Genomic DNA, 15449 nt, shown 5'->3' on the forward strand with positions numbered 1-15449 from the left:
TCATCATCATCATCATCGTTTAACGTCCGCTTTCCATGCTAGCATGGGTTGGACGATTTGACTGAGAACTGACTGGTGAACCAGGTGGCTACACCAGGCTCCAATCTGATCTGGCAGAGTTTCTACAGCTGGATGCCCTTCCTAACGCCAACCACTTCGAGAGTGTAGTGGGTGTCAATTTTAAAAAAGGTAAAATCGGACAGAACTTATGGGATAACCTGATATGTATGTATGTATATATGTATATATGGGGTGATGTGCTCTGTTCATTTGATATACTACACAATACAAAGATGGATTGGGTTAGAGGATACAACATGTGATAAGGAACACAACATGTGCTAACAGACATCATCAGTTAAAGGACTCTACAAAACACTGGTTTGAGTGACTATGATTCAGTGGGTTGAGCACACACTGTACATTAATTTAACTATATGTTAATCTTAGGTGATGAGCTGACAGAATCGTTAGCATGCTGGGAGAAATACTTAGTAGCATTTCTTTCATCCTGACATCCTGAGTTCAAATTCTGCCTGGGTTAATAAAATAAGTACCAGTTATGCACTGGGGTCAATGTATTTGGCTTAACTACTCCTTGCTGTGAATATGAAATCTGTGCCCCTCTGCCAAGTCATGACAAGCCAGTGTGTCAGAAGTAGGCTCCTCAAACTGGTATAATCTGAAGGTCAAATTCATGACCTACGCAAGGTGGCAAATTGGCAGAAACGTTAGCACACCGGCCGGGCGAAATACTTAGCGGTATTTCGTCTGCCACTATGTTCTGAGTTCAAATTCCACCTAGGTCGACTTTGTCTTTCATCCTCTCAGGGTCAATTAAATAAGTACCAGTTACGCACTGGGGTTGATATAATCAACTTAATCCATTTGTGTGTCCTTGTTTGTCCCTTCTGTGTGTAGCCCCTTGTGGGCAGTAAATAAATAAGAAATGTTAACATGCCAGGCGAAATACTTAACGGTATTTTGTCTATCTTTACGTTCTGAGTTCAAATTCTGCTGAGGTCGACTTCGCCTTTCATCCTTTCGGGTTCGATAAATTAAGTACCAGTTGCGTACTGGGGCCAATCTAATCAACTGGACCCCTCCCCCAAAATTTCAGGCCTTGTGCCTTGAGTAGAAAAGAAATTCACGACCTACACATCAGACCATGGTTGATGGAGAGAACATGCTGAAACCCTCGTCCTGCAGTGCACTGAACATGGATAATCTAATCCAATCTTGCTATACATTAATCTTCTTTTTCTTTCAGGCTGTGTAGACTAAGTGCATCCTTCACCAACTGAGTGCAGCTTTCACCAGCAGAGTGTAGCCTTGACCTACAGAGTGCAGCTTTCACCTACAGAGGGGTAACTTCACTCAGGAAAAAGCCATGCATCGCAACATTTCAGTCAACGAAGACACTTTATTACGTGTGTTACCTGTCTCTGTAATCCGACATTTATCAAACCTCCTTGACCCTAACGATGTTTGGGAATTACTTCTAGAGAATATACCACTCCATATTGACCAACAAAACTCTCCACCTCGATACACGGCACAAGATGCACAGTATGTAGTTTTAAGTTCCTTCATTTTGTTTTATTTCATTATTTGTCTTTTTTTTTTTGGTGTCAGTTGTTGGTCTATGGTCATGCTGGGGCAACGGCGTGAGGCGTTTTAGTTAATAATATCACCCACCACCTGTAGTTATTTTATTATCCTCTGTTTATTGAATGGCTGTGTTATTTTTCGACACAAGTACACAGCATGATACACTACCATACACAGACTTGCACACCACACACACATACACACAAAACTCAAGTGTGGCCCACGAAGGGGTATTGCTCCCATGTCTGGGACAGTGCTCTGGTTCACACACACACACACACTCTTCAGACTGATACTTATTCTACTGGTCTCTTTTGTCTAACTGCTAAATTACAGGGACATAAACGAGCCAACACTGGTTGTCTAGCAGTGGTAGGAAGAACAAACAAACACACACAGACACACACACACACACACACACACACACACACACACACACACACACACACACATACATATATACATACAACAGGCTACAACCTACCAAATAAGACATTGATCAACCAAGGGTTATAGCAGAAGACACTTTCCCAATGTGCCATGCAGTGGGATTGAACCCCAGACCTCGTGGTGGCAAAGCAGGGTTCTTAACTAATCAGCATGCCTGTCTCTGTTATTTTCTTTTTCTTTTTAGGTTTGGGGTTTCCAAATTGTGTTCATAAGTAGTAAGTAATTTATTAAGTACATTAACGTGTTTTTTTTTTTCTCTCTTTTGTCAGGAATATTCAAGATCGAAGTCGACGATCAGCTAAAAGTCCCACCCGGATTATTCTAGAAGATTGGGGTATGCAAAACCCTCGAATTAAGCATTTAATGAAGGCCCTCATGGACTCTGATCTTGTTGCTGCTGCAGACTATGTTGCTGTCGATGTTCTAAAAGGTAAGACTCTAGTAATAATAAAACTTTATTATTTTCTTCATTTATTAGTTACAGCGTGAGGGCTGTGGCCATGCTGGGGCACCACAATTAGCTTTGTTAAACTTTCGCTATATGAAACCTCTTCTGATACGTAGCATTTGGTGAATGAGGGCACTTGATGCTGCTGCCCTCATCTGCATTTCTTGCTGTGGGATAGGTTCATCCGGATCTCTTGATGGGAGGAGATCCAGTTTTGTTTCTAAAATGCCTACATCCACTCCATGTAGGTCTCTGAGGCTTTGTGGAAGGATACTGAAGAGCTGTGGGGCTCTTGAAGATGATAGCAATAATAATGATGATCATCATCATCATCATTTAACGTCCACTTTCCATGCTAGCATGGGTTGGACGATTTGACTGGGGGCTGGCGAACCAGATGGCTACACCAGACTCCAATCTGATCTGGCAGAGTTTCTACAGCTGGATGCCCTTCCTAATGCCAACCACTCAGAGAGTGTAGTGGGTGCTTTTTACGTGCCACCGGCACGAGGGCCAGTCCAGCGGTACTGGCAACGGCCACGCTCAAATGGTGTTTTTTTTACGTGCCACCTGCACAGGAGTCAGCCCAATCTTGGTTTTAAATTTTTCCATAAGGGGAGCAATTTTGGGGGAGGGAAATGAGTTGATTACATCAACCCCAGTGTTCAATTGGTATTTATTTTATCGACCCCAAAAGGATGAAAGGCAAAGTTAACCTTGGCGGAATTTGAATTCAGAACAGAGCGATAGGCAAAATACCGCTAAGCATTTCATCCAACATGCTAACAGTTCTGCCAGCTCGCTGCCTTAGCAATAATGGTTTCAAATTTTGCTACAAGGGCGGCCATTTTGAGGGAGGGGTGTAGTCGATTACATTGACCCCATTGTTTAACTGGTACTTATTTTATCGACCCTGAAAGGATGAAAGGCAAAGTTGATCTCGGTGGAATTTGAACTCAGAACGGAGTGACAGGCAAAATACCGTTAAGCATTGTTTCCAGTGTGCTAACGATTCTGCCAGCTCACCGCCTTTATAATAATAATAATAATAATAATCCCTTCTACTGTAGGCACAAGGCCCGAAATTTGTGGGGAAGGGGTAAGTCAATCACATCGACCCCAGTGTTTCACTGGTACTTATTTAATCGACCCCGAAAAGATGAAAGGCAAAAGTCGACCTCAGTGGAATTTGAACTCAGAACGTAAAGACAGACAAAATGCCACTAAACATTTCGCCCAGCATGCTAATGATTCTGCCAGCTCACCGCCTTTGCAATAATAATAATAATAACAATAAACATGGCTGTGTGGTTATATAGTTTGCTTTGCAACTCTGGTTTTGGTTTCAATCTCACTTCTAAGCATCGTGAGCAAGTGTTTTCTATTGCATATCCATTTTTAATGCTGTTTTAGGTTTAGACTTCAGCTGTTCAAAAAAATTTCATCCAATTTCTTGTGCAAATTTTGTTACTATGGTGATAATAGACCTGACGTGTTTTGTACAATCATAATGAGCAAACGAACACATGTAACGACTTTTCCTTCTAACCCAGAAACATAACGAGCAGCATTAATAATTGCCTGCTTAACCCTTTTTGCTATCGTATTTTGAAATACTTTGTCTTTTTTTTTTTTTTTTTTTTTTTTTTTTTTTTGTTGAAAATAATAAAAAATGTAGTAAAATGTATATCATTATTAAACTGGTATTTGGAACCAAAATTAGCATGAAGTTTTGACTGAAGGTTTTAATTTAAATCACTTTAACCCTTTTGTTACCATATTCTTGTTGAAATACACAGCTTTTGTTTCAGTTAATTTTGAAATAACTTTGTCGTTATTAATCTGGCATTTGGAGCATAAATTAACATGAAATTTTGTAGGAAGGGTTTAATTTAGGTCACTTTAGCTCTTTTGTTACCATTACCAGTGACACGTGAAAAGACATTCGAGCAAGTTCATTGCCAGTACCGTTGGACTGGCCCCTGTGCAGGTGGCACGTAAAATACACCATTTCGAGTGTGGCCGTTACCAGTACCTCCTGACTGGCCTTCGTGCCGGTGGCACATAAAAGCACCCACTACACTCTCGGAGTGGTTGGCGTTAGGAAGGGCATCCAGCTGTAGAAACTCTGCCAGATCAGATTGGAGCCTGGTGTAGCCATCCGGTTTCACCAGTCCTCAGTCAAATCGTCCAACCCATGCTAGCATGAAAAACGGACGTTAAACGACAACGACGATGATGATGATGATTCCTGTTGAAATACACAGCTTTTGTTTCAGTTAATTTTGAAATAACCTTGTCGTTTTTAATCTGGCATTTGGAGCATAAATTAACACAAAATTTTGAAGGAAGGGTTTAATTTAGATCACTTTAACCCTTTTGTTACTATATTTCTGTCGAAATACCCTGCCGTGCTTTCAATTAATTTTGAAAAATGGATTTAAAAACAAAAAAATGTACCAGGGTTGATTCATTGAACTAAGAATTCTTCAAGGCAATGCTCCAGCATAGTCGCTGTCTTATGGTTGAATAAAGTCAAAGATAAAGGATAAACTTAGCTCTTAATTCTGCAGTAATCAGATAAACTCAGTTAACTCATTTTTGATTCTGTAATTCTCCACAATTCATATGACATAAGCTTCTTGATCACACAGCCATGCTTGCACCTATCATCTTCATCATCTTCATCATCTATCATCTATCATCTATCATCTATCATCTATCATCTTCATCATCTTCATCTTCATCATTTTTAAGGTGGCAAACTGGCAGAATCATTAGCATGCTGGGCAAAATGCTCAGTGGCATTTCATTTGTCTTTGCATTGTGAGTTCAAATTCTGCCGAGGTAAACTTTGCCTTTCATCCTTTCGGGAGTCGATAAAATAAGTACCAGTGAAACAAACGCTGGGGTCGACTACATCGACTCATCCCCTTCCCCCAAAATTGCTACCCTTGTGGAAAAACTTCTAAACCATTATTATTATTATTATTATTATTATTATTTACTTAGGTTCGTCTGTGAAGCAGTCAAATTGCATAGGAGAAAATCGAGGTAAGTGATTATCTGCCTCCCCCCCTATCGGGAGATTTTTAATCGTTACATTGTTATTACTGTTATGAAATGTTTACACAGATATTTTCTTTGCAAAACCCTTTGTATATCGTCTTGTGCTGTCCTTTAATGTTTTGAGTTATATTAGCCCTTGTGGCCAATAAAAAGAATTTATTATTATTATTATTTTAACTCAGAATGCAAAAACATGAAATGCTGCTAAGCATTTCATTCGGTGTAATACCAATTCTTCCAGCTTGCTTTCTTATAACAACTCATAATCGTCTTTATTCTGGATTATTTGAGTCCTTTCATAAACCAAATGATAATATCAAGTATATAAATATATCATCTAACCATCCACTGTTAATAATACGGGTATTAGTTAAGAGTATTTCAATAAGGATATCTAAGTTATCTGCAAATAAAGAAATTTTGGAATTACTTGCACCATGTTACAATACTGCTGTAGCTAGGGCTGGATACTGAGAGAAAATTTAATACATACAAGACAGTCATACATAACTCTGCCAATTCTTCCAATAATAATAATACACATTTCACCTGGGAACGATAGTGGCTAAGTGGTGGTTCCACACTCTTCAAACTCCTGAAACTCTTGAACAAGGGCACCATCACTGGATGCAGTTTGAAGTCGGGTGGCACATAAAATACACCATTTTGAGCGTGGTCGTTGCCAGTACCGTCTGACTGGCCTTCGTAGGATTTTCGAGCAAGATCGTTGCCAGTGCCCCTGGACTGGCTCTTGTGCGAGTGGCACATAAAATACACCATTTTGAGCATGGCCGTTGCCAGTACTGCCTGACTGGCCTTTGTGCGGGTGACACGTAAAAGCACCCACTACACTCTCTGAGTGGTTGGCGTTAGGAAGGGCATCCAGCTGTAGAAACTCTGCCAAATCAGATTGGAGCCTGGTGTAGCCATCTGGTTTCACCAGTCCTCAGTCAAATCGTCCAACCCATGCTAGCATGGAAAGCGGACGTTAAACGATGATGATGATGATGATAACTTAGGACACATGTAATTCATAAATAATTGTTATAATTACATAACAAGAAGTAGTTGTGTATGACATGGGTGTTACATTAGAAATATTTTCCAAATATAGGGAATTATAAACTTTATGTGTGTATACGTATACACTATATTAACATATCTATTATAATGTAATAAAAGTGACAGACAACAGGACAGACACACACACACATATTCTGTTGCCTGTCACTTTTATCACTTTATAATAAATATATTTATACAATATATTTGCATGGAGCCTGGTGTAGCCATCCGGTTTCACCAGTCCTCAGTCAAATCGTCCAACCCATGCTAGCATGGAAAGCGGACGTTAAACGATGATGATGATGATGATGATGATGATATATCTATTATAATGTGCTAAAAACGACAGACAACCGGATGTGTGTGTGTGTGGTTACATACAGGGTGCGATGGGTAAATTGTGACCATTTTATATTTTTAATTTCACGTGCGCATTGTTTGTTTTTGATTTTGTCAACTACACAGTATAGTAGAGTCATTTGGGCACTGTCTGTGAGAAAAACAGCACCGTGACACAATTCACTCTGCCAGAAATTTGGAAATGACATGCTGTACTGCTTGGCATTTGCGCCGGAAACTCCAATGCGAACATTTCAGAGTGTTTGGGTGTCAATCTGAGGACATGTACCAAGAGTGATAAAAATGAAACATCCAGTCAACATCATGGTGTTTGGAGTAATCACTAGTGATGGTGACGGTATGCCTCCATTCATCTTCCCACGCGGCCTCAGACTCAACATGAAGGCCTACATCAAGTGCTGGAGGAGGTAGTGCTGCCCTGGGTCAAGAGGGTGGCTGCTGGAAGACCCTATGTCTGGCAACAGGACTCTGCACCATGCCACACAAGCAGGAGACACTAACCATGGCTGTCAGACAGTTTCTGCAAACACATCACCCCTAACATCTGGCTGCCTAACTCTCCAGACTGCAACCCCCTTGATTATTATGTGTAGGGCATAGAGCAAGAGACCAACAACACTCTTTGTAACACCAAAGATGAACTGAAGGCAAGGATTATGGCAGCATTCACCAACTTAAAGGAGACCATCCAGAAGATTTGCAGGAGATTTCGAAATCGTCTGGAGGCTGTGGTTGAAGCCAGTGGTGATTTTATTGAATAAATTTACTCTTTAGTATTTTTAAGATATTTTTATGTAATCTTGGTAAATATTTCTGTTAAAATGAGATGTCAGCGTTATTTTCATTTTTGCGTAATTTAGACGACAGTTTATTCACCGCACCTTGTGTGTATGTGTGTGTGTGTGTGTGTGTGTCTATATCCTGTTATCTGCCACTTTCTTTTTCTCACTTCCCACTCCTGTCTCACACTAGATTTTATTTGACTAGAAGTCTCTCTTGCCTTATGTCTGTCTCCTCTCTAACAGGTAACACACACATATATCCAACACCAAGGAAGGTCCTACTATCTGTCCTTGCCTCCCCCACTCCATCATATTGCCCCCTCCTCTCGTTCTCTATCTGCACAAATACCCTCCTCTTTCAAACATTGGACATTTTATCAATAAAAGGAAGGTCTTAATCCATGTCTCTCACTCTCTCCCTCTCACTCTCTTTCTCTCTCTCTCTCTCTCTATCATACATACACACACACACACTTTCGCACACTCTCAAACTCTATCACACATACTCTCTCTCTCACACACACTACCACAAACAGACACGCGTGCACGTGCACTCTCTCTCACAAACACACACACACTCTCTCTCACAAACACACACACACTCTCTCACAAACACACACACTCTCTCTCACACACACTGTCACACATACACATGTACATTATGACAGATACTACTCCCCCTCCAACACACACACCTCACAAACACTACATTCATTCATCTTCTAAAAAGCTCACTGACCTACATTCCTACAGTTTCACACTTATATCTTCATTTGTCTCAATTCTTCAAATGAGTCCGTTTTCTCTATCATCATCATCATCATCTTCTTCATTATCATTGCCTTCATCAGCCATAGTCAAAACGGTCGTCACAGGACTATCTTTTACCATAGTTCTCTTGGATAATAGTCAACCACAGCTAAACAACAACAACAACATCACAGTCATCACCAGCCCGGTCTGACCACCACTACCAAATAGGTTGAGATGGTACCCCAATCTGTCCTGGCTACCCAAGACAGGTATGTCTAGATAGTGCTCCAGTCTGGCCAGACCATCGCAGCCAAGTAAGCTGTAGGAATGCTCCCATCTGATTTCCACAATTAAGTACTCTTTGACAGAAATATGCTAACAGAAGGGGTTAAGACGATCCAAATCAAAATCTTCCATTAGGGTTTCCCGTTATTCTTTTACTTGTTTCAGTTATTTGACTATGGCCATGCTGGTGCACTGCCTTTTAGTCGAGCAAATCGACCCCAGGACTTATTCATTGTCAGCCTAGTACTTATTCTATCAGTCTCTTTTGCCGAACTGCGAAGTTATGGGGACCTAAACACACCAGCATCAGTTGTCAAGTGATGTTGGGGGAACAAACAGAGACCCACAAACATATATATATATATATATACATATGCGATGGGCTTCTTTCAGTTTCCGTCTACCAAATACACTCACAAGGCTTTGGTCAGCCCGAGGGCTATAGCAGAAGACACTTGCCCAAGGTGCCACGCAGTGGGACTGAACCTGTGACCATGTGGTTGGCAAGCAAGCTACTTACCACACAGCCACTCCTGCGCCTATGTTTTAAACATTAGCTTAATGAGTGAGCTGTTTTATTGAATTTTTCCAAAATTAATTGACACAAAGGCAGTGTATTTCAACAGTAATGTGGTAATTAAAAGGTTAATTTTGAAAATTATGAAGAATTTAATAAAAGAACTGTTATATTAAGTTGATATTTGGAAAATAGATTTACATGAAATTTTGATAGAAACTTTTAATTTAGATAATTTTTATATATTCTATGAATCATTTGATATTTAACCCTTTCGTTACTGTATTTATTTTGAGATGCTCTATATTTCTTTCAATTACTTTAAATATAACAACAAATTTAGTACAATAACTTAGTTATCGTTAAGCTAATGTTAGGACCATAAATTGTGACTAAGGTTTGGTGGAAGATTTTAATTCAGAACTTATGGAATCAAGACCTTTGTACGACAGAGCCAGAGCCGGTTTCAGCCGGTTGTTAACGAAAGGGTTAACTTAAATATGTTCACTGGTTTCAGCTGTTTGGACTACATCTACATTAGTGTCATCATTTGTTTGTTTTATTTTTTTGTTGTTGTTCTCCTATCACTATGACCTCATTAGTTTTAAAGTTGATTTCCATAATATTATTTACATGTACGTGATGCTGCATATTCTCTCTCTCCTCTCTCTCACACAGAGTTGTCTTTTATTTGCTTCAGTCTTTGGTCTGTGGCCATGCTGGGGTAATGCCTTGAAGGGTTTTAGTTGAACAAATTGACCCCAGTATTTATTGTTAAGCCTCATGTATTTTGTTGGTGTCTTATGCCAAACTACTAAGTTATGGGGATGTGAACAAACACGACTTGTCAAGTGGTGGTCGGGAACAAACACACATGTATACATACATATATACAATAAGCTCACAGTGTCATACATGCACCTATATATATATATACATATTTGTGTGTGTGTGTGTATGTGAACCATCAGGAAAAAATGCACTTGTTTTCACAGCAACCACAAACCGGATGTGTCTATTCACCTCCAACAATAGAGAGCACTTTCGCTGATGAGTGCAGTGTTACATAATCAGACTGTTACCTAACACTGTTGAAACCCTGGTGTGAAACTGATTGGTAAGATCGGCCATAATGGATATTTGATACTGTACACTTTGATTTTATATATATATATATATATATATATATATATATATATATACACACACACACACACACACACACACACACACACACACACACACACACACACACACACACACACACACATACATACACACACAGGTGCAGACATGGTTTTTCAGTAAAAAGTCTGTTTCCTAATCTCATGGTTTTGTGTTCAGCCCTACTGCATGGCACTTTGGGTGAGTGTCCTCTACTATAGCCCCAGGCTGACCAAAGCCTTGCGAGTGGATTTGGTTGATGGAAACTTAATAAAGCCCATAGTAATTATATATAATATATATTATTTATTATAATAAAGGGTAAAAATCATTAATGATTTTACCAAGGGGTCAGTGCGAAAATAAAAAAATTATAGGTGAATTTTACAAATATTAAAATAATTATAATCAGAATTATAATAAGGGACTGGCTAAAGGCCTCTCCACATGCTAGAAATGGATGCTAAAAGATGCTAATACCACAGCCTGTGTTTCATTTTTTTTAGTTTCTAAGGTGGTATTAGCATCATTTGGCATCTATTTCTAGCACGTAGAGAGGCTTATAGCCAGTCTCTTGTTATAATTATGTATATAACTATTATAATATTTATATATGATATATATATATATATATATGTGTGTGTGTGTCTTTGCCTATGTGTCTACCTAACCCATGCTGGCATGGGTTGGGTAGACCTTAAATGATAATGATCATGCATACATACATACATACAAATATGTATGTGTGTGTGTGTGTGTATATATATATATATATATACCGGAGTAAGCACATAAAATGTGCAACAAGGTGGAAAAAAAGAGTGCTCAAATACCAGAGGTAGAGTAATATGCTTAATTTAAAAGCAGCACTGTCCGATGAACGGGAACGTGAAACTCCGAGTAACAGTCTTTTGTTATATTTTCTGCTGCTGTAAATAAAGTATATATATATACACACACACACATATATATCATCATCTTCATCATTGTTTAACGTCTGCTTTCCATGGTGGTCGGGTGAGTGAGTATTGTATTGTATTCTTTCCTTCATGAATGTCGTTCCCGTTCAAACTCAGAGTGGACCTTTATTCTCTTGCAGATATATATCTGGGGAGGCAAATATCACCAGTATCAAATCAAAATAATTTTGGTGAGTCATTTGGTTTTTTTTTTTCCCCTCTTTTACTTTATATTTCATCATCATCATCCTCATAATATCCATTTCCTGTGCTGGCATGGTTTGAACAATTTGACAGGAGCTGGGAAGGCTCAGGGACCACACCAGGCACTCCTATGGCTGGATGCCCTTCCTAACACCAACCACTTTACAGAGTGTGCTGTTCCTTACTCTGAGGAATCCTTGAGGTAGATCCAGCAACGATTGTGCAATTACCGTGGATGACACCAGGTAGCCATAAGCAGTGAACATGCTTTATCAGCATACAACTAGATTTTAAATTTAGATTTAAACTTTATATATATATACTAGCAGAAATACCCGGCGTTGCCCGGGTTAAAGAGAATAATGAAATCTAAAAACGCCGTCTAGACTACGCATCGTCTTTATATATAGAAATGTATATACACACACGCACCCAAACACACGTATATATATGTATATCAATATAAATATATGAAAGTCAATGAAGTTTCGTAAAAGAAGGTGATCATGTACATACTTTCTTGCTGTTGTGATTATAACACCTCGTTGTAAACAATGTTCCTTGTTTTCCCTTGTGGAGCATATACAAATAGGTTTTTTTTGCTGCCCACTCTTGAGCAGCCAACATACAGTTGTCCATGTGAGAAGCAGGGCTCTTCCAAGAGAAGACCAGCTACAGACAGTGTTTGACCCTGAGATTTGTTTATGGACATGGCAAAAGTCACACGAAGGGGGAATTGTAGTCTTCTGAATGTAAAAGGAATGTCTGCTCCTGATGGAGTAAGAGGAATTCTTGGAATAAAGACTTCATCCCTTTTTGCACATCCAGAAAGAATGGTAGCCTCGATAACGTGTGACATCATTTTCTAAATAATGCTCATCTGTTATGTTTGGGTTAAAATTTCATCAACATCAAAAATATATGAATTTTCATGGGAGTTATGGCCGTTATGCAAAGAATATAATTTCCAAATTTCATAAAGATCCATTCAGTACTTTTGACGTAGTTTTGGATAAGAAAACAAATGACTAATGTGTGTGTTTGTGTGCATGTGTATGTGTGTGTGATGGGTGTATATATATATAGATATCTGTATGCATGTATATATGTATATATGTATACATATTACATGTACATCTATATATATATATATACATCTACACATATGTATACATATACATGTACGTATAGATCTATATATATATATATATATATACATATACGTGTACATCTATATGTATACATATACATCTCTATCTCTCTCTCTCTCTCTCTCTATCTCTCTCTCTCTCTCTCTCTCTCTCTCTCTCTCTCATTCTTTCTCTTTCTCTCTCTCTTTCTCTCTTTCTCTCTCTCTCTCTGAAAGTATCTGTCATTACAGTATCGAAATGGTGTACATATACATCTCTCTCTCTCTCTCTCTTTCTGTCTGTCTCTTTCTCTCTTTCTCTCTCTATGAAAGTATCTGTCACTACAGTATCGAAATGTGATTGTTTCAGTTAGTGGAATAGTTTCATTTTTAAAGTGAAAGTATTTGACATGAGTGTTTTTGTTTCACTTTTGACACGTAATACTTAAATAGTGGAGGAGATATTATGTTGCCGTGTGCTCGAACTCTGCAAGAAGTTAATAAATTTTTTTGACTAAAGCACAACTGGAACCCTAAGTAAGGCATGTGTAAAATTTGAATGAAATTGGTTGCGTAGTTCTCGAGTTTTAGGGATTCACACAGACAGACAGACAGACACACATTCTCATTTATAGATATATATATATATATATATATATATATATATTCTTTTACTCGTTTCAGTCATTTGATTGTGGCCATGCTGGAGCACCGCTTTTAGTCAAACAAATCAGCCTGATGTCTTATTCTTTGTAAGCCTAGTGCTTATTGTATCGGTCCTTTTGCTGAACTGCAAACTTACGGGGACGTAAACACACCAACATCGGTTGTCAATGATCCTTATTGATGTCTATAAGTCATCATTTTGAATCTAACTGTTCATATCTTTTACCTTTTTATTTTTCTACTTGTTTCAGTCATTAGATTGTGGCCATGCTGGAGCACCACCTTGAAGCTTTAGTCAAATGAATTGACCCCTGTACTTATTATTTTTTTTTAGCCTATCAGTCTCTTTTGCTGAAATGCTAAGTTACTGGGATGTAAACACACCAATACCATTTGTGAAGCAGTGATGGGGGACAAACACTGAGACAAAAACACACACACACACAACAGGCTTCGGGCTTCTTTCAGTTTCTGTCTACCAAATCCAGTTGGGGCTATAGCAAAAGACATTTTCCCAACGTGACACACAGTGGGACTGAACCTAGAACCATGTGGTTGGGAAGCAAACTACTCAGTACACAGGCCCACCTGTGCTTATATACGGTTTATTGTTTTCTCTCTTTTCCAGACACACCTTCCAACAAAACAACAAACTGCTGTGAGAAAAGAATCATGCAATCTTTGCCACAAGAACATAGTGAAAGGAGAAACACTTCGATTGATAATTCTTCCAGACGAAGTTCGTCGGATGTTTCTGAACTCCCCACTATAGAAATGAGATCTGTACTACATTACTCTGTCAGCAGTTTAGCGCAACAAAGCAGCTTCCCTGTCGGACAGCCGAACCCGTTTGCAGAAGCTTTTACAAAGAAGGCCACAGAGAACGATGACACACCTGCAGTATTGAAGCAACTACTCAACTTACACATAGGTAAGTGTTATATGGACTGTTGGATGTGTTTGTTGTTTACTTACTGTTGTATTCCTTTCTGGCACTTGTGCCCGTGGCATGTGTAAGGACTTTCGAGCGAGATCGTTGCCAGTGCCGCTGGATTGGCTCTTGTGCGGGTGGCACATAAAATACCCCATTTTGAGCGCGGCCGTTGCCAGTACCGCCTGACTGGCCTTCGTGCGGGTGACACGTAAAAGCACCCCATTTTGAGCGCGGCCGTTGCCAGTACCGCCTGACTGGCCTTCGTGCGGGTGACACATAAAAGCACCTACTACACTCTCGGAGTGGTTGGCATTAGGAAGGGCATCCAGCTGTAGAAACTCTGCCAAATCAGATTGGAGCCTGGTGTAGCCATCTGGTTCACCAGTCCTCAGTCAAATCGTCCAAGTCCATCACATTACACATGGGTAGAGGGCCATGAAGCAGGTTGAAAGTGGGGCCGATGGCCTCAAAGGTGCCCACCACAAGAGCCAACCCGAAAACAGCTTCAAGGCTGTATATGCATATATCCTTGTCTTTGTGTTCCTACAGATATATCTCCTTCTGTCTATGTCAAGCTTGGGTTCACCAACATAATGTACTAGGATGTAATCGCTACTTATTATTCAATGCATATCTTGTTTTTTTTTTATATTTATTTTCCTTTGTTGTGTGTCATTGTTATATACCACCACCACCACCACCACCAACTAATGGCCCTCCCTACCACCACCATAACAACCTGTGTATGTGTGCATGTATATAGATATGTACATGTCTGTAAATATATATAGTATATGTATGTATGTATGTATATATAGTATATGTATGTATGTGCATATATATATATATATATATATATATATATATATATGTATGTGTGGGTGTGTATATATATATATGTATGTGTGGGTGTGTATCCAATTTCTATCACCAGCAAATGCCACTCCCCACCACTGCCCCTACCATCATCAACATCCTAGTACTACCACTTCCACCACAACCCCTCCTAATGCCATTCTTACTCTCTACACCCAATGCTACCTTCATCACCGA

General features: G+C 39.3%; 1 protein-coding gene across 4 annotated transcripts in view; it reads left to right on the forward strand.

The window, feature by feature from the left end:
- Window positions 1-15449, forward strand: part of LOC106876412 (interleukin-1 receptor-associated kinase 4) — a 71636-nt gene that overhangs the window by 41396 nt on the left and 14791 nt on the right. For 2 of the 4 annotated variants that reach the window (XM_089341984.1, XM_089341985.1), the window contains exons 2-6: window positions 1271-1569; window positions 2331-2491; window positions 5522-5563; window positions 11604-11654; window positions 14091-14393. In XM_089341984.1, coding sequence (XP_089198110.1) covers window positions 1391-1569; window positions 2331-2491; window positions 5522-5563; window positions 11604-11654; window positions 14091-14393 — 736 coding nt within the window. In that variant the 5' untranslated portion in view covers window positions 1271-1390. The remainder of the gene's footprint in view (window positions 1-1270; window positions 1570-2330; window positions 2492-5521; window positions 5564-11603; window positions 11655-14090; window positions 14394-15449) is intronic. The other 2 variants (XM_089341986.1, XM_089341987.1) reach the window with 1 other exon arrangement.

The sequence above is a fragment of the Octopus bimaculoides genome, chromosome 25, assembly GCF_046866305.1.
Source record: "Octopus bimaculoides isolate indiv1 chromosome 25, ASM4686630v1, whole genome shotgun sequence".
Lineage (NCBI taxonomy): Eukaryota > Metazoa > Mollusca > Cephalopoda > Octopoda > Octopodidae > Octopus > Octopus bimaculoides.